At 40.7% G+C, this 20,346-nt stretch overlaps 3 protein-coding genes across 4 annotated transcripts; 2 read left to right on the forward strand and 1 right to left on the reverse strand.

Annotated features, from left to right (window-relative positions):
• Window positions 1-8,755: 8,755 nt before the first annotated feature.
• On the reverse strand, window positions 8,756-10,961 carry LOC105217637 (glutactin). The gene is made up of 7 exons (XM_011192773.3): window positions 10,697-10,961; window positions 10,482-10,634; window positions 9,900-10,415; window positions 9,694-9,829; window positions 9,435-9,625; window positions 9,046-9,370; window positions 8,756-8,976 (listed from the first exon to the last, which is right to left on the reverse strand). The coding sequence occupies exons 1-7, from the start codon at window positions 10,919-10,921 to the stop codon at window positions 8,849-8,851; spliced, it is 1,674 nt and encodes a 557-aa protein (XP_011191075.1). The 5' UTR covers window positions 10,922-10,961; the 3' UTR covers window positions 8,756-8,848.
• A 985-nt stretch (window positions 10,962-11,946) lies between these two features.
• Glg1_0 (Golgi apparatus protein 1) lies at window positions 11,947-16,538 on the forward strand. Of its 2 annotated transcripts, none has more exons than XM_011192571.3 (7): window positions 11,947-12,868; window positions 13,046-14,140; window positions 14,206-14,730; window positions 14,868-15,236; window positions 15,294-15,663; window positions 15,725-15,831; window positions 15,890-16,538. In XM_011192571.3, the coding sequence occupies exons 1-7, from the start codon at window positions 12,176-12,178 to the stop codon at window positions 16,058-16,060; spliced, it is 3,330 nt and encodes a 1,109-aa protein (XP_011190873.1). In that variant the 5' UTR covers window positions 11,947-12,175; the 3' UTR covers window positions 16,061-16,538. The 2 variants fall into 2 exon arrangements, with proteins under 2 accessions (XP_011190873.1, XP_011190953.1); XM_011192651.3 differs by having other exon boundaries at window positions 14,206-14,718.
• A 246-nt stretch (window positions 16,539-16,784) lies between these two features.
• On the forward strand, window positions 16,785-19,447 carry LOC105217421 (E3 ubiquitin-protein ligase NRDP1). The gene is made up of 5 exons (XM_011192447.3): window positions 16,785-17,280; window positions 17,389-17,531; window positions 17,600-18,044; window positions 18,111-18,276; window positions 18,337-19,447. Exons 1-5 carry the CDS (start codon window positions 17,191-17,193, stop codon window positions 18,438-18,440), a joined length of 948 nt encoding a protein of 315 aa, XP_011190749.1. The 5' UTR covers window positions 16,785-17,190; the 3' UTR covers window positions 18,441-19,447.
• The last annotated feature ends 899 nt before the right edge of the window (window positions 19,448-20,346 follow it).

Raw genomic sequence — 20,346 nt, forward strand, 5'->3', positions numbered from 1 at the left:
TAATTGGCACTGCAAACGAACGATCATAATCAGCGATCGGTAATGAAGAAGCGCTCAACCTCATTTACGCGTATTGCGCATCGGTTGGCACATTTCTTTCGAGACAGCGACTCAAGCTGGAAAACGCAGGAAGAAAGGCATGCTGTAATCACTTTCGGTGTACGCGAGTAAATGTACCAAAAAATGTTCGTAAATCTCGTTCACTGCTCCTTGCAGAAATCAGTCAACAACAAGCCATCCCTCCTCTCCGCACGCCTGCAACGCTGTGAAAATTCCCGAAATTCTTGCTTCGATCACATTCGATCATACAAAGTTGTTCTTGTGCCGCGATCGGTGATCTCTGTTGGGTTGCCGTTAAGTGTGTGGCACTTGGTGTGCAACAATTTGTTGCAAGGTGCGGGAAGCGACAGTAAAATATGAGAGCAGCGCTTGAAAAAAAGACGCCAAATCAATTTGAGCTCCATACAAACCACATTTTTACATGTCTGTCAAGGACTTTGCGCCTCTTCTCGTCGAATTCGGCAGCTGATTCGTGCGCCTCTCTTCGCCAGCGCTGAGCTGAAAAGCCGACAAAGCGCTGGGCGGCATGTTGAATGGCATTATTGACATTATCGATGCCGCCTAAAACGTGAGGAAATTTCCCACTGGCAAAGACGACAGGGAATCATACATTGGTCGCTGTAATTGTAAATCAGGTGCGCCCTGATTTTCAGAGTTAACAGTATTTTGTAATAATTAAGGTACATTTTGAGAATAAAATAGAGCTAGAATTCAGAAATACAGTTTTTTGTGGTAGAATTCGAACCGCAGTCTATCTAAATCGTTCCAAACAAAGTTAGGTCGTCGAAATAACAGTCCTTGGCCCGAAAAGGTCTGGTCCAATTTCGGTAACGTAGAACCGGCTTTTGTGGGGAAATGATCCCTAGTCTATAAAAAAAGATCATTTGGGTCGTACACCGATCATCGGTGCTCAAATCAGTACCATATAGATTCTCTAGTTTCATCGTCTATTTTGTGTAGCTTGAGTAAGTGCAGTCTTTTTCGAAAATGGTTCATAAATATTTCATTTCGAATTGGCAAACATTCTTATAAGACACTGCGACAATAAAAACAACAACAATGACGGGAACCGGTTCCTCGCCTGCATGTGCTCATATTTCATAGAGCCGCCTGCATTCCAAAATAGTCGGCATATCTGCACTAAGTTTGCTATCAATAAATTCATTAAATACACGAAAGTGAAATGACGAACACGAAGCGGCAGATGAAGTCCTTAATATTGTACTAAACGCATAAATGCACGAGTAACTATGCGTAGAAGAAGTGTAGCAGGTGAAAAATAATTGTCTGTGTTCCACGAACCTGTTCAACTGCGTGGACGATTTGCTCCTCTCCCCCTCTCTCTTGCGCTCGCATTGCGTATCTCTTCAATTTGGTTATCTTTCCATGCGGTCCTTTTGGCCCGGCCGATTACCTGCAACCTAAATGCCTAAATCTCTAAGCAACTTGTGGCGTAGAAATCCAGCTGACTGCCACTGGCATCTGCAACATATAATTTCCGAGATCCACAAAACACACGCAGCACAGACGAAAAATCAAAATGCATAAAAAGTAAACAAAATCCGAAATTAGGCGCGTGTCTACCAAATGAAATCACAAAATCAACTCATCTTCGCTGCGCTGCGATTGCGGCTGTCCGAGGCCTATCGGTGTGTGTGTGTGTGCGCCGCACTCATGTCCTTTGGGCCACTTTGACTTTTCAGCTGATGCGCAGGCAACAAATTGTGGCAGGTACAATGGAGCGACTTGGCGGGGCTTGTTGCCGGGATGTGCTCTGCGGCTGCGGTGGATGGATGCCGATGGTGCTACAAATTAAAAATGCGCACACTGGAATACATTTTTTATTGTTGTTGTTGTTATTTTTGGTTTTGGTGAACGAGTATTGCGGGCCAAGCTGCAGCGGAAAAAAATGCCAGCGCTCGCACCTTTCGTTCATTCGTTCGTTGTCCGTCGCTGTGCTAAAGCGACAGGTGCGCATGATGCAAGCGCACAATAACAACAAACGCAACAACAACAACACGTCGTGTATGTGCGCAGAAGCATTTAAGACACCAGTGGAGACAAAGCAATGGCAGCAGCAGCGCAATAACAACAACAATGCTGGCTTAGAAGACAACACACACACACACATCTTCAAGCGCTCCGTCTATGAAGTGCAGGCTCTTTCATAAATACGATAATACCCACTCGTACACACATACAGACAGACGGACAGACAGACATGTACACATGTTGCTCGTCCTGCACTGTCAAGTGCGCCGCTCAATGCCGAAAGGAGTTTCGTGTCCTTTCGTTGTTGTTGTGACCAAATCGGCCGTATGTTGCACCGGCTGATCCTGATTATTGGCAAGGCAACGCAAAGCAACACACATAAGTCAAGTCAAGTCAACCGGAGTCAACACGAGTCAAGTGCCGGCTACAACAACAATGCGTCGTGGCTGCAGTTATCTTGCATGCACTAGATTCTCGTAAATGATGCGTTCGCGCCCTCCTGCTATTCACTTGTTGTTTTTATGTGGCAACCGCAGCGTTGTCATCCCTTTTGTCGCCAGCAGCAACAACAACAACAACTACAATAAGCACAATAGCAAAATCATTTCGTTATTCGCAACTGTTCGTGCATGTTTGTTGTAGTTGTTGTTGTTTTTGGTGTTTGTGTACGGTTTACTACTTTACGGGTATTTCAAGATTTGCACAGTTGCAACTGCAGTTGCATGTTGCATGAGTCCACATTGGCTCTAGCACGAACGACGCACGGCACACGGCACGGCGAACAGTCGACGAGAGGACACAGCAAAATTAATTCCTTGCCATAATTTATAATTCAACAGATGACACGAGCCAAGCCACAAGGCAATCGGCCCGTACGATCACAGTGAAACGGGTCGGCGCACGGAGGCCTAGCGATAGCGTTGACTGAGCGGTAGCGGCGCGAACAACGGGCCGGCTTTAATGTGTGGCACATGCCGCACAGGTTGTGTGCCAATGTTTACGGCAACTGTTTCGCGGGTCTACTTCTTGTGTTTGTTGTGGCATAGCTTCTGCGCTGCCTCTTACGTCCCTCTTGCCCCACAAGCCAACCAACGTAGGGTAGCGCCCTTAGCGCGAAATCCTTTGTGCCACTTCGAGTGGTTGCCGAATTGCAAAGCAATTTATTTTTATTTGTTTCTCTACGTACTCAGCTTCACAACCCCTCCTCTCTCTCTCTTTCCATGCACAAGCATTTAAAATTCATTTATTTCGCCAAAAAAAAAAGAGAAAATATTGTATTAGCTTGTGCTCATTTGTTTTGGCAACATTTGAAGTTGTTGCCACCGTTGTTTTGCGGTTATCGGTTTGTTGAACTTGTGTGTCACCGTCGTTGACCTGTTAAGCGGTTCATTCGCCCAAGCCATCCTTCGATCGCGCCGATCCCACAACCGATCGCCATTTAATTTACAACCATTTAACAGTTATTCGCTATTGTCCTGCGGCCGAATTGCCAAAAATTGCCTTGTTGTATTTGTTTCTTCTTGTTTATTGTTTACCACACAATGAGGTTAGTTACCCATACTCGCGCCGTTTTGGGGTTCTTCAACTTTGCACTCCACAAATGTCCTGTAAGCGCTGCACCTGTGACGCCGCGCATTCCACATGGACATGACCCACGTAACTAATTTATGGATTCACTGCAGAAATAAAGAATCGTCCTTAATTGAAAATGTTTACATTCAAAATAATTGCAATAAATAAGAACAATCGCGGATCTGTGAGTCGTCGTCGAACGGTATGCGAGAGCAGATGTGATGAATTTATGGAAATTCTTTGTGCCTCATTTCTGGTGGAACAGAACGTTATTTCCAAACAAAAATAATTGAAAAAAGTGTAAGGACTAACTAAAAAAAAGATAAGATGATTGAGTCGGAGGAAAAGCTATGCGTCAGATCATAGACTTATATAGAACAAGGAAATGAGCTCCATTATAATATGTTTGACCAACCCTGATGAAATGTACACACTAGACGATAATGCTTCCTGATTAGAGTTTAGTAAAAGGGAGCTTTTACAGTATAACAACCTAAATATATATCAGGCGATTCAAGAAGTCTAGCGGAGATATTCTCCTCATTTTTAATTATATCAACGATATAACTAACTGCATTTCAAAAGCTTTCTAAAGCCTTTGCAAAACAATATAAGCTTTAAAATGCCGTTATAAGAAAGTTGAAAGCTTTCACAAGCTTTTTGATACAATTTTACAGTTTACAGCGAACCGTTAATATCATAGAACAAGAAAAGGAGCTCCATTATAATATGAGGTTCGACCAACCCTGATGAAATGTACACACTAGACGATAATGCTTCCTGATTAGGGTTCAGTATAAGGGAGCTTTTGCAGAATATCAACCTAAATATATATCAGGCGATGCAAGAAGTCTAGAAGAGATATCCTTCTCATTCTTAGTCATATCAACGCTATAACAAACTGCATTTCAAAAGCTTTCTAAAGCTTTTGTAGAACAATATAAGCTTTAAAATGCCGTTATAAGAAAGTTGAAAGCTTTCACAAGCTTTTTGTTACAATTTTACAGTTTAGAGCGAACCGTTAAAATGCATTTGCTGTATTCTTCTCTTTTACTTAGAAAAAATATTGTGAAGAAGAACTTTCAGTTCAACGTAATAACGAAAAACTCAAGGGAACCATCCGTTGGCTAGCTGAACACCTGTACCCACATAATTGTCAGTCTTTCCCCGGTCCAATCGAACGAACGGTCAACCTTTTCAACGGTGTACTAAATTTTGACGCAACTTGTAAAACTTTATGAGCCAGTGGCGGCGCTGCGTTATGCGGGCGGAATTGGTAAGTACCATTAGAATGCATTGCCATGACTTTGACTAATTAAAAGAGCGGAAATGCATTGTCTAACCACAATGACGACGAAAAGTAACGAAAAAAAATCCAGGATAAAGAAACGATTATAAAGTTGTTAGTAATTCACTAGTTAGGTAAGGGTTACAATAGAGATTAGGGTGTCAATAGCTGATTTCTGACGCTCAGCAGCTCTGAGAATGGTGTGCCCCCATCGTAGTCATTTGTAATAGTTTGCCACAAACGTCACAAACGCCGTGGGGTTAATGCGCCGTTCTAATCCTGCTGCAACACATGTTGGCATTGTCCTGCGCAATGCACCTATGCGTAAAAACGACCACAGCAACAACAACAACAACAACAGCAACAGTACACAATAATATTAAGTGGCAACTAAAGTGATGGCAGTGTTGGCAGCAATGGCCCAATCGGTATGCGCAGGTGACTTTTTCGAAAGGGAAACAGAATCGTCCCTTGAGCGCGCTCAAGCCCTTTCAAGACGCCACAATATTCACAAAACACACAAAAAACATAATCGTATCAGTAAATGAGAGAGCGAAAAAAAGGCAACAAACTTAGTAAATTAAATGTGTAAAAGGAAGCCAAAAATGCAGAACAAAAATGAGCCAAGTGACGAATAGCGGAAGAGCGGAGGCCATCAGCATTCTGGCGAGCAGGTTGCTACACTAACAGAAAAACAATGTCTTAGGTCAGGATGCGCCATGCAACAAAATAACTGGAAAAAAATACAATTCAGCGGTGGCAGGCAAAGCAGCCAAAGCAGGCCAAGCAGTTGGGCAGGTGGCGGTTTTGGACGCGTTCGATTCGATTTGAGTTGCCGCGACAATAAGTGGCGCACGTAAGCTGTGGTGGTGCTGTTGGTGGAGTGTGCGCTGGTGGCGCGCTAAATTACCCAAAATGCGATTCGATTCGCAATTAAAATGTTTCAACAGCATTCATATCTAGAATATATCATATTAAATGGAAGCTTAGTATCGCTAAGTATATTTTTATAGAAATGAAGACAGCTGAGCACGGTGATACTGCAATTAGACCTTCTAATACAGAGTTGGTTCTGCCTATTGATGCAGAGCCAAGTTTGTATTTTCCCTAAAATTTCACACTTTTATGTATGTGATTGGCGTTGAACGTTGAAGCCGGCTATATCGATGATAGCGCGCCACTCCTCTCTTTCCATTGCAGTTCGGCGACAGTTGGAGATCCCAAAGTGTAACCAGGTCGCTCTGAGGACCATAAATCTTGCGCAAAATTTTCCTCTCGAAAAATCCTAGTGTCGTCTCATCTGATGTTGACATCGTTCAAGCTTCTGCACCATAAAGCAGGACGGGAATGATAAGCGACTTGTAGACTTTTGGTTCGTCGAGAGAGGACTTTACTTTTCAATTGCCTACTCAGTCCAAAGTAGCACCTGTTAATACTTTGAGATAATAGAACTGGCTATTCTTCGAAAGACTCAAATGTTTTGGAATCCACATTGTATTCCTTATCAAATTTAGGAAGTGGTTCGCTTGAGCCGGAAATTCAAAATATTGTTATTAATATTGCATAATTTTCGAGAGTCATCAGTTGAGATTTGTTTGTCCACCGCTCCAAAGTCCTTCCGCCACCGCAAAGGCAATAAACGTAAGCGAGTAAACGGTTTCACACAGCAACAGTTACACAAAAATTGAGGATATCAAAATTGGGTCAATACACGCACGATTGTCTCTAAAGCAAAGCAGTTGCGAGAGAGTGCCGCGCCACAAACAGCAGGTACAACAAAAAAGTACAAATGAGAATATGAAAAAATAACAACCAAAAACAAAAAAATCGAGACGGAGGGAGCTGCATTGACGACAGGTGTAGCCAAAGTGGCAGCAGGTCAGCAATAATAATAACAACAACAGAGCAAAAGCAAAAGCAAAAAATTGTGTTGATGAATGTGGCCGAAGCAGAGTGGGCAGCAGAAATTGAAGACGCATCGAAGGTGCAACAGCCGTTTTGGCTCTAAGCCGCACTTTTTTCCCGTCATTAATAGTTTTGAGCAACTCTGCAGGTGTGTGTGTGTGCGTATGTGTGTCTCTATAAATTAAAATATGCTAATGACTTTCGTTTGGGTTGTGATTTTCGATTTAATGCGTTCGGCATTGCTGGCAGCCACGCATGCAAGTGGCATGTGGCACGCGCTGTTGCAGCCAGCATCCTTCACAAACTCGTTGCAGGAGATGCGCGCAACCGCTTACATGCCGAGGCGGCACTTTCTGTTGCAATTTTTTTTTTTTATTAAAGTCACCAGGCGATTACAAGCAACGACGACGAGCATATGGTTTTTACCACATTGCCCACCCTGGACGCCCCGAAAACCGTACGGCTGCAGCGTGTCTGTGTGTCGTCTCAGGACCGGCTAATGTAATATTGCTCATCGCAACGCTGTAAGGCCGCTTGCCTCAATCGCCGGCTGGTTACAGCAATCCACACACAGTCCGTGCACAGACAGCGCAGACAGCTAGTCAGTCAGTGAGTCGTCAGCCGAGCTAACAGTCATTCATTTTGGCCGAGAATAAAGCCAACAAAAGGAAGCGAGCAAACGGCGACACCCAGGACTCATTTACGAAGACAGGTGCAGATTTCTTATACGACAACGACGACGACGAGCGTGTTGCATGTAACATTTACAACCAGAAAAAAAGGATATCTGCTTGAAAATATGTTTAATGCCGCTTCCCTCATGCCCCATTCATATGCAACTGTTTGTATGTGGCTATAGATATTCACCCTCTTTGAGCAGCAGCCGGTTGCAAGGAAATCTCTCCGACCCAGAGCAATAAACGTAAATCAGTTTAGAATTGTGTCATAAAAGTTGAGTGCTGTGGCATCCTGCAAGTTAGTTAGAAAGCGTTCGAAGGAGGTTTGAAAATCTTAAACTTCCAAACTAGACAGACAGACTATCTTTCGGGGAAGACATCTCCAGACAGATTCGATATCTAAACCAAAGTAAAATGTGGAAGGAAATGGTAAATCATAACCTAGAACGAGCTGACGAATCTATCCGGCTATTATCGTTAGATCCACTCTCTCACGGCATTACTTTTGAACCTGCCCAACAATTTGCTCTGCGTCAATAAAGTGTCATTGATTTTTCAATTCGTCAATTCTATCGGCTAAATACCATTGATTTTCTACGTCTGATTTTCGTAATTCCACAATATTTCCTTAGTCGCTCAGCGCATTTACGGCCAATCGGAATCCATTCAAGTTGCCAATGCATATGCGAGGATTAGACGTGTTATTTCGATGAAACTTGTGAAAATCTTAATCCCTTTCGATTAAGAAAAGGTAGTAGCAAGCAAAAAGAAAACCAATACAGTCCAATGACTTGTGCTTTTACACACAAACGGCCGAAGACCGCCATGACCGTCAGCGAAGACAAATCCAAGTTAAGAGCGCTTAAAAAATCAAGTAAAATGAGATTGTAGAGCCAATGAAATGCGGGTGACGATACCATACACGTATGTCGTAGTGTCTGTCTTTAGATTTCTACGCATATTTGTTGTTTGTGTGATACTACTGGAAATGGGGGTTAAATGAAAGACAAAATGACAGAAAGTCGCATGTACTATCAGAGCTGGAGCTCACAATGTGGGCTTAAACCCTAAACCGACCGTTAAGCGATTAAATTCGCAAAATCTAGAATTTACAAACACACAAGCGATTTCCTTTTAATGTAAATACGTTGTCTTGCCACACGGCACAAGCTACAAAGCTTAAGGAAACCATAAAGGCATTTACCCTCAGCCGAAGCACACCAATTCTAAGCCAATCGATGAAGAAATGCGACGCGCTTTCTTAATGCAGACAATAAAGAAAGAGATTTATTTACAATAATAGGAAGCTATACAAATATAGTTAGTTTAAGATTTGAAGACTCGACTGTGGTCTCTACCACATTTTACTGGGACGATCCAGATTTTTGTTATTCGGATCGTCAATGGTTGCGGTGAATTCCTTCAATATATCGTTGTCCATTCTTATTTCCTTGTCGATGTGGAAGTAAGGACCGCGATTACCTGTAATATAAGCCACGTAAAGATATATGAAAACTGCATGCCACAATCAAAAAGACTGCATTCACTTACATTCCATAGGCGCAATTTGTGGCCCATCAGGCACTTTCGGCACACCATCCTTGGCAAAGGACACCCAGAGCGACACCATCTTCTTCGCAACCTCAGTGTCCTTCGCATTCAAAGGCGGCTTCATTGCGAAGAGATAAATCAGCTCGTCAGTGTGATGTACTCCGCCGTTAAAGGGATACTGTGAGTTGCCCAAATCAAAGCCGAAATTGGTCTTCTCACCGGCATAATCGAAGGTGTAGAAGTAGATGGGCGACTGTTCCGTTTTCTCGAAGAGTTTGTTTGTAAAACCCAGCATTACCGATTTGAAGAAGAGTATGTTGACGAGCTGTTGAGAAAAGAAGATATTTATATAAAAGTCGTTTAATAAAAGCTAAATGATATGGACTTACATCGAAGTAGGCGGGTAGAGCGCGTCTATGATCGGAATTGTGCCACAGATACGCAGGGAATAACAAGCGTTGCATGGCATTATTAGTCAAGCCGGTTGTATCGTTCATCCAAGTCATTATAGCGGTAGCGAAATCTGCCACTCTCACACTGTTAAAATCGGGATGAGACGCTTTGAAATCGTCGTAAAGGACTGGTACATGAAAACAGAAAAACCATAAATAAATTTCTAATTAACATAGGTTAAACAACAACACTAACAGCCTAACACAATCGCGCCATCGTGTTTCGTAAAGCCAGTCAACAGAGGCACATTCTTTTTGGTTTTCTCAATAAGTTTGGCCGGGTGCTCGGGCATTGTGCCATAATGGTCGCCAATAATCAAGCCAAATCGTTCCTTAACAACAAAAATATACAAAATTTTCGTAAAAAATTTGAGAATTGTTGTGAGAGCGACGTATACTTACGCCTTCCGCCGCCTTAAGTAGATCCATAACGGGCGCACTTTTCAGACACTGTTGCGATTGGTCAATAAGATCGCAATGCGCACACTTCAAAGCGCGACAAACACGTTCCACCTGCGCGAGCGGCTCCATATTCGTAGCTAGTCTATCCACTATTGAGCCCGATTGTATAATGAGCCGATGAAAAGCCGAGGGTGGTGTTTTAGGGCTGATCAGCAAAGCACCGCCCAACTCACCGCCTGCACTCTCACCAAAAACAGTAACCTTTGAACTGTCACCGCCAAAAGCGGAGATATGCTCTTGTACCCATTGTAGTGCCAATAGTATGTCCATTAAGCCGAAATTACCAGACATGTCTGGTGTTTTTGTACCAGAAAATCCAAGTATACCCAGACGATATTGGATCACTACGAGCACAATATTCTCTTCGAGCAAATAATCAGGTTTGTGGTCACTGGCGAATCCCACTTGTAAGCTACCGCCATGTACGTAGACCATAACTGGTTGTTTGGCATTTAACTAACGAATAACGGTATATTAAAGTTAATATAAAAATTATGTATTATTTACTAAGTGCATACATACCGATTTTGTGAAAATATTTAAGGTAAGACAATCTTCCAGATCCCCCTGCAGTTTATCCGGCGACAGACGGTTGTACGTGAACAGTTGTGGACAAATGCGGCCATAGTCGGTGGCTTGAAGCGGCGTTGACCATGGTTTTCGTGGTACCGGTGGCTAATTCACAAAAGAATTCAGAATATGTATTAGTACTAGTTGCTTGAGATTTCCACACGTACCTTATATCTTAGCTCTCCACTTGGGGACTCTGCATAGGGTACACCGCGGAATTGCATATAACTTTGACCAGTCCATGCTGTAGTATTGGTATTGCCGATCACCACACCTTGGCCATGCAAATTCACTAGAATATTTGGCGATATTACATCCTTTGGGTCAAGAGAACAACTGACAGGAATAAGCAATGAGCAGAGTATGCTCAGGAGCACAGTAAGAGAAGCCATACTCAGCTCAGCGATGGCTCGAAATCAACTGTCAAGAATCTTTTAATAAAGTATTATGTTCAAACTGCTTTCCAAGCTTACACCGCAAAAGCGTAGATAATGATTCACAAACACATATACATATACATATATATACGTTCATACCGAGCTGTCGTCGTATCGAAGTTTGTTACTACCTTACCGAGGGCTGTAAGTTCGGCGGCCACTAGGATTTATATTCGAGATTATAAAGCAACTCGTTATGTAAAATCCCCTTTACAGTGCGATTCGGTTAGAAGAAATATGTTCCGAAATATCCAGAAATCGAGGGGAAGGGTTTGAAACTCTCTCCCGCGTTGATTGGAGAAGAAACCGGGCCAAACACCTGTCATAGTAAGGTTTTTGATATCAAATACGTACAGTATATGTGTATGTATGAATGTGCGTACACTCTTAAGCCCAGCTTTACTTAGAATACAGATTTATGGGGATTTTTGCAAGTTCCAAAGTGAAGCTTACATACTGACTGATTGACTTGATTGACTTAAATAAGGTACAACAATAAAACGGTAAGCATTTCCCAATATCTGTAAAAATATAAAAATAATATAATGAAAATCAGAGTATTCGAAGAAATGAGAGACTCGGTTTTGTAATAACATCAGTACTAGTACGCTTGACCTACAGATAATGGCTCAACCGATTCCGATTGATAACAATATAATTGTATTTTATGACTTATTTGTAGGTGCTTATTATATGAAACTTTATTTATTTACTTGTGAGAGAGAAATATATGCATTGTTCTTTCGTTATCTTCTGGGAAATTGTGTTAGGATACATACTTAAAGCTAAGCTTTGTATTGTAGATTAAATATTCGTGCGCCTAAATTTAGGCAATCACATTGCTTCTTAAAACCCAACAATTACTACAATTTGACAGCTGGTTTATAACTAGTATTATTGAAATAGGTGGCAGCACCATGACGTCATAAGGTCGTTAGAGTTTTTTAATGAAAAGTACGCGAACAGACCTTTTGTTATTATTTTTGTTATTCTTATCGTAGAACTGTCATTTGTCACTGCTTTGCTGGGCTAATCTCGGCTGAATGTTCAGATTATTAGAATCTATAGCAAATGTAATTTATAGAAGTTAAAACGCGGCTGTTTACAAATTCTGCGTACACGTCACAAAGTTCTCAAAGAAAGTGTCGAAGCACAGACATACATGTGCATACAAATATTTTGTGAATAAAGTTTAGTTACAGAGCAAAAATGCGTCTGCAATTTGCTTTGGTGTTGTTACTTTCAGCCGGCGCCACGCTGTCGAATTCCAGCAATTCAGACACTTCGTTAGCACAGCTAGAACATAGTCTCATCGACAAACCCGAGTGCAAGGAATTACAGTCACTTTGTGCACACCTCAAACAAACTGATAATGTGTCGGTGTTGGAGTGTGTGAGCACATTTTCTTCCAGTCAGCTGGAGGCTGTGCCAGATAAATGCCAACATGCTTTATGGTTGCAACAACGTAACATGCAGACGGAGAAGTGGGTTACCAATCAGCTAATCCCACAACACTGCGCTGCACAGAAACAACAACTATCATCTTGTGGCAATGCGGTGAGCTTGTGGAGCTGCATGCACGAGCGTGCAGTGCGTATGGAACATAGCAGCGAATGTCGCGCATACATACTGCGTTCCATTGCGACACTGTTTCCGGACTTTGATCAATTGGGCGACTTTTTGAATGCCTGTGGTTCGCAATTAGAACAATTGGAATGTGGGCGTTTAAACTTGGAGCGCAGAAGCATTTCACAAATTGAAACTGCGCAATGCTTACAAGAGACAGCAGCCGATGCACTTGATGCAAAATGCAAAGAGGAATTAAGTACAATGGAGCAACAGCGAAAAGATTTGGAATTTTTCGAAGCTTGTGGCGATGATTGGAGGCGCTTATGCGGGCAGGTTAGTAGAGAAATGTTTTGGATTCTTTTTTGCTTTGTGCACAATTTGCTTACTTATTTCAAGTACATACCTAGAAATCGAAACAAGTGTTTTCATTTCGATGTATGGAAGAAATATGTTTATTTAAATAGATGAAATTTACTGCAGGTAATAATATTTACTTTGCTTTGTGTTTAGGAAACTGCTGGTACAGCTGCGGCATTTAAATGTCTTGTTAAGAACAAAGCCGATCCCACAATGACACGTCGCTGCAACGAAAAAATTGCACAACGTGATCGGGAAATTGGAAAAGACTATCGGCTCTCGCATGGGCTCGCTAAAGCTTGTAAGGACGATATCAAACAATATCACTGTCGTCGTGGCGTATCCGAGGACAAACAAGTGCGTCTAGCACAAATCCTACTGTGTCTTGAATCGGTTGTGAAGAACGGCTCGCTGGTATCCACCGAGTGCCAAACGGAAATAAATGATCATCGTCGCATGCTGATGCACGATTTCAAATTGTCGCCGGAAATTCTAAGCGATTGCGCCGATGATATACCAAAGTTTTGTGGTGATATTGAAAAGGGACAGGTTATCAGAGGTGGTACGGTTGGAAACACTGATAACGGTCAAGTAATCCATTGCCTTATGGAACATGCACGCTCCAAACGTAGAAAGGATCGTCGTGTTACTGCGCAATGTCAGCGTTCTCTCGAGAAGTTAATAAAAGCTGCTGACGTGGGTGAGGATTGGCGAGTGGATCCGGTACTACGACGCGCTTGTAAACCAGTCGTTGATGTGGCTTGCCGCGACACAGATGCTGGCGAAGCACGTGTGATGTCCTGTCTGATGGAACGTATTGGCACACCAGTAATGCGGCCCGACTGCGAACAAGCGCTAATGCTGATACAATATTTTGTAGCACGTGATTTCAAACTGGATCCACAATTATATAAGCACTGTCACGACGATGCGATTAAGTATTGTCGCGCTAAACACGTATGGGATGACGTTAACGATGTGCAAATGGATCCAGAACGTGGGCCACTCATTTTACCTTGCTTGCATCGTATCGCCTACAGTGATGATGAAAATTTAGCACTGCGAAAGGACTGCTTCAAAGAGGTAAAACGCGTGATGCGTCAGCGGGCCGTATCTGTGGACCTTATACCTGAAGTGGAAGACGAATGCATCGAGGATTTGTCCATATATTGCTTTGATCGTACACAAAAAGGCGCTGAAATGGATTGTCTGCAGACGAATCTTGAAAAACTCTCACCGACGTGTAAAGTAAATATCTCTTCTATTAACCGTTATAAACTCCTTTTATTGCTGATTTTTTATATAATTTTTAGAAAGCCGTTGCCACTTACACTGAAGAAGAGGCGGAGCACATTGAACTGAATCCGGTAATAATGTCGGTGTGCATAAACGCCATGCAAACACATTGCGAACACATACTGAAGGGCGAAAAGGACAAAGGCGACATGATGGATTGTTTAATTGCGCATAAAAATGACGCTGATCTGCGACAGGACCTCAAATGTCGTGCCGCCATTGAACACTTTCAAATCATCTCGCTGAAAAACTATCATTTCACATACAAATTCAAGACAGCTTGCCGTCCACATGTGACACGCTTTTGTGCATCGAGCACTACCAAAAATGATGTCGTCGCCTGCTTGAGCGAAGTTATGCGCAACGACACGATACGCGGCCAACGTCATTCAATACCAAAGGAGTGTCGCCAACAAGTCAAAGCGCAACTCTACCAACAGCGCGAATCCATATTACTAGACCCCAAGTTGGCAAATGCCTGCAAAAAGGAGCTTGAAACTTTTTGTGGCGGCGAGAAGGGCCCTGGTCAGGTGAATAATAATGCAAGTTTCTTTTTCATTCACTTAATCACCACACATCTCACATTAAATTTCCTTAAGAGGAAATTTTGTACACATGAAATTCGAGCCCTTGGTTTTTTTTGCATAAGCCTAACATTATATTTCATATTGCATTAAAGGCCTTGGAGTGCTTGCAACAAAACACCCAACGTCTGGGAAGTTCCTGTCATCACGCTATTTTCTTGGTGAAAAGATCACAACTCTCCGATAGTGGCACCGACTACACTTTGGTCAACACATGCAAAGAAATGACTTATCGATTTTGTAACAATGCGGATTCCGACCATTTGCTGGACTGCCTCAAGACGTACAAAGATGACCCGCTCTTCGATCAGCGTTGCCACTTGGTTGTTGTAAACCGCATGATTGAGCAAAATACCGACTATCGTTTCAATCCGTCCCTGCAGCTCGCATGCGGCAAGAATATCGACCGTTATTGCTCGCATATCGTGGCCACCGCACAACCAAATGAAGAATTGAACGGCTTGGTAATTAGTAAACAATATACATTTATTATACTATTCCATTCCAAATTCGTTTCTTAGGTTGTACAATGCTTGAAAGATAAATTCCGAGAATCGCGTTTGGACTACAACTGTACGCAAGAAATGATTAAAGTGCTGCAAGAGCAAGCCTTGAACTACCAACTCAATCCGCTCTTACAAAATTTCTGCAAATCAGAAATAGAAGTGCTGTGCAAGGCTAGTCTCCAAAACAGAGAACATGGTATGGTGGAAGAGTGTTTGAAAACAGCTTTTCTTAATCATAAGATCATAAATCGTGATTGCCGCGTTGAAGTGGCAACCTTAATAGCAGAAGCCAAAGCCGACATACACGTAGATCCCATACTACAAGAGGCATGCACCGTGGATCTGTTAAGATACTGTTCGAATGTGCCAAGTGGCAATGGTAGAAGTGAGTACACTGACGCGTTATTTAAAGTAAGTCACTAAAACTTAACATTTCGGTATTTTAGAATTGAAATGCTTGCAAGTCTTACTGAAAGATCAGTCGAAGGCGATGGAAGAAGATTGTCGCATGAAGCTACAGAAACGTATCGAAATGTTCCGCAATGCAGATACGGTAAGGAAAATATTTGTTGTTTAATTTTTGGAGATTTTGTAATTCCTCTAAATTGCAGGTACTCGCCGAACCGCCAGAAAATATGGAACAACTGGTTAGTCAGGTTGTTTCCTCGCCAGCGAAAAGATTCTTCTTAATCATATTCATGTCCGCTGTGGGCATGATTTTCATGATGGGAATCTTCTTGGGACGTGTAACCAAACGCGCAATCAGCACCAAAAATAAATAAACTGTCCAATAGTGTAGAAAATGTTAATAACACCACAACCGTATTCCCCACCCCTACCCTTACATTCTTTAAAAATCCAGTATAGAAGTGGCAATTTGATGATCAAATGATTTACAAACTGAAAATATTTCGTGAGATGAATTTACAATTGGCCTTCAGTGTTTTCTGTGCCCATTCGTTACCAGAACAAATTTTGTTTAATCCTTCAAGTCTAATCAGCATTGTATGGCTTATTATATAATATAGTTATTTAATTGGAACTAAATGGCATGTATAATTTAAAGTTAATTTGTTTCAGTGTAAAATACGCAAACGCTATTAGTTTTTGTATTTGTAAAAATCATATATTTTATACCGAATGCATAAATGAATTGTAGAATATATTGTTAAATGTGCTTAGTATAATAGAATACGATAAAAATATTGGCAATGTCAACGCTTTACATTAAATATACTTTTTTATGAATTTAAAATGAAACGATTTTTTTTATTATATGAAGAGGGGAAACTTGGAAACTCTAATTTTTTCAGAAATACATATACAAAGTAAATAAAATACTGCGTCAAACCCAAATTTTTTGAAAATATTTTATTTTGAACTACTTATTTAGAAAATCCTGCTATTTCATTTACTTGGGGTAGTTGTATTCGAATGTTATACATTTGGCGTAACATCTGGCAACTCTAATGTAAGTTTGACAGTTTTGAAAATGTATTTCTTTTCTGAATTCCTTATTTTCTTTTCATTTTCACTTTGACTTCTCCGTTCGTGGAACTGTTTTCTCGTAACATTGGTTTGTTTGCGATCGCAGAATTTGTTTAAGAAAATTTATGTGAAACAACCAATATTATTAGCAATAAAATAAATCGTGCATTAATTCAATACGAACAACTGATAAAGGAAGACATTTTGTGAAATAAAAATTGAGTGCAGTGAAATCCACAATTAAAAGGGCTCAAGCTAATAGAGAAAAAGACCCAAAACCGAATGAACGAGGACAAAAGAAAAAAGAAAAGGTTGCGAAAATAACAATTTCGGTTGCTCAAGCAACAGTGGTGTTGCACGAATTTGTAGGCAGACGCCACTTGCCACATTTTCAGCACCATTAGGCAACGGCTCCTACACGAAAATGGGTTACGATTTGCATCGCTTTCAGGGTGAAGTGGATGAAGAACTCACTTGCCCCATATGCTCAGGTGTTCTTGAAGAGCCGCTACAGGTCAGTAACCACAAAGCAAATTAAAAATGCGCAAATTTGTGAAAATAATTTAATTTCGTATGCTGCTATGGCCGTCATTAATTTCTTTCACTTTGCATTTCTCCTTAGGCGGCAATGTGTGAACATGCTTTTTGTCGTGCGTGCATTAACGAATGGCTCACCCGTCAGCCCACCTGCCCAGTAGACCGCAACGCATTAAACACCGCTAATTTGCGCGCCGTGCCGCGTATACTTCGCAATCTGCTTTCACGGTAAGCATTTAGCCAAAAGTAAAATTTGCTATTTCGCCAAAAAATGTGTTTGTGCATTTTTTCATTAGACTTTCCATCACCTGCGATAATGCGCCATACGGTTGCACATTAGTACTCAAGCTGGATGCATTGAACTCTCATCTGGAAGAGTGTGAACACAACCCAAAACGTCCATTGCCGTGTGAGAAGGGGTGTGGTTTTGTTATACCGAAGGACGAGCTTAAGGATCACAATTGCTTGCGAGAATTGCGTTCTATGATACATCAACAGCAGTTGAAAATGGGAGAGCTTAAGACAGAAATTGGTGATCAGAATTTGGTCATCAATGAGTTGAAGCGTGAGTTGCAACTATTTAAAGACTTTATGCGCGCAATGCGTGTCTCCAATCCAGCTATGCGTGCGATTGCCGATCAGATGGAACGCGATGAGGTAATACGCTGGAGTTCGACTTTGTCACGTGCACGTGTAACACGCTGGGGCGGTATGATCTCAACACCGGATGATGCACTACAGGTAAGGCGATGGTTTGCTAACCGAAGTGAATTTCGCAAGTTTGATTTGAATTTATAATGCTTTTAGATGATGATAAAACGTGCATTGTCCGAATCTGGCTGTCCACCACATATACTGGATAATCTAATGGAGAATTGCCACGAAAGACGCTGGCCACGGGGCTTGAGCTCACTAGAGACGCGACAGAATAATAGACGCATCTACGATAACTACGTCTGCCGACGTATACCAGGTAAACGTTTTTACTTAGAAGTATATACACTAGATATTCACAAGCGCATACAATTTGCAGGTAAACAAGCTGTGTTGGTTTTAAGCTGCGATAATGCTCATATGTCCGAAGACGTAATGGTCGAACCGGGTTTGGTGATGATTTTTGCTCATGGCATTGAATGAAGGCGCACATTTTCTCTGTAGAAATACACAAACAATTTAAAGAAGAATTAGAAAAGACAAAAAATTAATTGAAATAATAAACTACATGAAGAAAGCAGGAAAGCAGACGTATTAAACATATGTACACATCTACACGAACTTAAACATAGACGGCAATTGCGCCAGCTTGTTAATTAAAATTAATTAAAAAAAATTAAGCAGCTAAAAAATTGTGCGAGACACATGTACACATTAGCGAAATTTTAAGTATTGAAGAGCCAAATCAGCATTAGTGGACTTTAGAATTGTACAAAAATTTACTCTTTCGATTACACAATTAACTTTGAGATTCTCCTTAACCTTAAATATAATTAATTTTGTTTTACTTTTGTAACTCATTTGTTGTACAAACTAACGAAATGCACTTGAGATTTACTTTTACAACTGTGTTTATAAACTTATTATTGAGAAGATAAAAATTACATAAATTGTTATTGTGCTAGTATAATAATGTTTCAACTTTAAAGTGTCTTAGTTTGGTCGCAAAGAGCGAAAAAGCTTTATGATTTGCAACAATACAGGGTACATTAGGGTGTGTGCGCCCGATATCGTGTAACTTTCATTTGAGCGAATCCTTTGGTGGTTTGAAACTCAGCGGCTGTATGCAAATGTAAACATAAATTGGAAAAAAATGTTTATGTAATCATTAAGTACGCTTCGAAAACATAATTTAATTTTAATTTTCTCGATTTCATTAGCTCATGACCGTAACAATCGACTGCATAATTATCATTGCCTCTATTAAATTAAAATTTAAAAAGTGCGAATTTTACATAAAACAACATAATTTCACCATATGTTTGTAGTCTTATTTAAGCGATCTCAGACAGGAAATGAACATTGTGTTAATAAATAATATTAATAATGAACTACCAATATGACCATATGTATACTTGTTAGTTACATACATATGTAGCACATACATACACACAATACATACATACATAGTTGTATAATAAAGTACTTTACATAGTCCTTGCTCATATAATATTGTACACGTAAATATACAACAACAACAATTCCACCATGCAAACTTATGTAATTTGTAGTAAGTGTGTGGCGGGCGCTTGATACTCGAACTGAATATGTAATATGATAATTTCACAAAATGCACTTTGCTCAGTCAGCCACTAAATAAATATATTTACGCCGATTAATGTTATATATCAGTGTACATACAAATATGTGTGTTTAGCGTATCAATTAAAACAACAATATGGCATACTGACAACTAAAGTTTGAATTTCTGTGGTTTTTTCTTACTCATGTATGTATGTATGTTTATAGTTGTATCTATAGGTATGTACATGCAGCGTGGTTGCACTGTTTTGCTCTTATTAAATAAATACATTTTTTGATTAAGTCCAAATAAAGCTACATATACATGAATATAATAAAATGGTGTGTTTGAAGGTTTGTCTATTTTTGAGTTTGTAAGACTAGCAACATTTGTAACTGTTTTAAATTTAACAGCTTAAATTTAGCTTCTATTTCCGTGTTTCAGTTTCCGCTCTCTTTGCTTGCGCACTTATGTACCTTTTCAATTTAAGACTGCGCTCTTTAAGCTTCCAAAAGAGAATCGCTTCTCAGTCATATGTTTGCTTAAAGTACAACAATTGGTTGTTTGTGTATGTATGTGTAATTAAGATGCTGCTTATTTAAGCACTTAGCGCTGTCTTCAAAGGAAACCCAAAAACTAGTTTCTTCCTTAATGACTTACGAAAACTTGTTTGCTGAACGCTGAGTCGCTCTTTCCAAATACACAGAGATACACACTTACATACATATGTATGTATGTTTTTGGATGCTGCTTGCTTACTTATTGGCTTCTGGTTTTGGGCTCTTGTTGACCATTGTGATATTTCAG

The sequence above is a fragment of the Zeugodacus cucurbitae genome, chromosome 4, assembly GCF_028554725.1.
Source record: "Zeugodacus cucurbitae isolate PBARC_wt_2022May chromosome 4, idZeuCucr1.2, whole genome shotgun sequence".
NCBI lineage: Eukaryota > Metazoa > Arthropoda > Insecta > Diptera > Tephritidae > Zeugodacus > Zeugodacus cucurbitae.

What these genes read in the sequence shown, in the direction of transcription:
- LOC105217637 (XM_011192773.3), bottom strand. Translation starts at nt 10,921, where the DNA reads ATGGCTTCTCTTACTGTGCTCCTGAGCATACTCTGCTCATTGCTTATT. An exon ending in TACTTAAGGCGGCGGAAGGC is followed by an intron (nt 9,830 to 9,899) that starts GTAAGTATACGT and finishes TTTGTTGTTAAG; the next exon opens with GAACGATTTGGCTTGATTAT. An exon ending in CTCTACCCGCCTACTTCGAT is followed by an intron (nt 9,371 to 9,434) that starts GTAAGTCCATAT and finishes TTTTCTCAACAG; the next exon opens with CTCGTCAACATACTCTTCTT.
- Glg1_0 (XM_011192571.3), top strand. Translation starts at nt 12,176, where the DNA reads ATGCGTCTGCAATTTGCTTTGGTGTTGTTACTTTCAGCCGGCGCCACG. An exon ending in CTGGTCAGGTGAATAATAAT is followed by an intron (nt 14,731 to 14,867) that starts GCAAGTTTCTTT and finishes ATTGCATTAAAG; the next exon opens with GCCTTGGAGTGCTTGCAACA. An exon ending in GCCAAGTGGCAATGGTAGAA is followed by an intron (nt 15,664 to 15,724) that starts GTGAGTACACTG and finishes TCGGTATTTTAG; the next exon opens with AATTGAAATGCTTGCAAGTC.
- LOC105217421 (XM_011192447.3), top strand. Translation starts at nt 17,191, where the DNA reads ATGGGTTACGATTTGCATCGCTTTCAGGGTGAAGTGGATGAAGAACTC. An exon ending in CTTCGCAATCTGCTTTCACG is followed by an intron (nt 17,532 to 17,599) that starts GTAAGCATTTAG and finishes TTTTTTCATTAG; the next exon opens with ACTTTCCATCACCTGCGATA. An exon ending in CGTCTGCCGACGTATACCAG is followed by an intron (nt 18,277 to 18,336) that starts GTAAACGTTTTT and finishes TACAATTTGCAG; the next exon opens with GTAAACAAGCTGTGTTGGTT.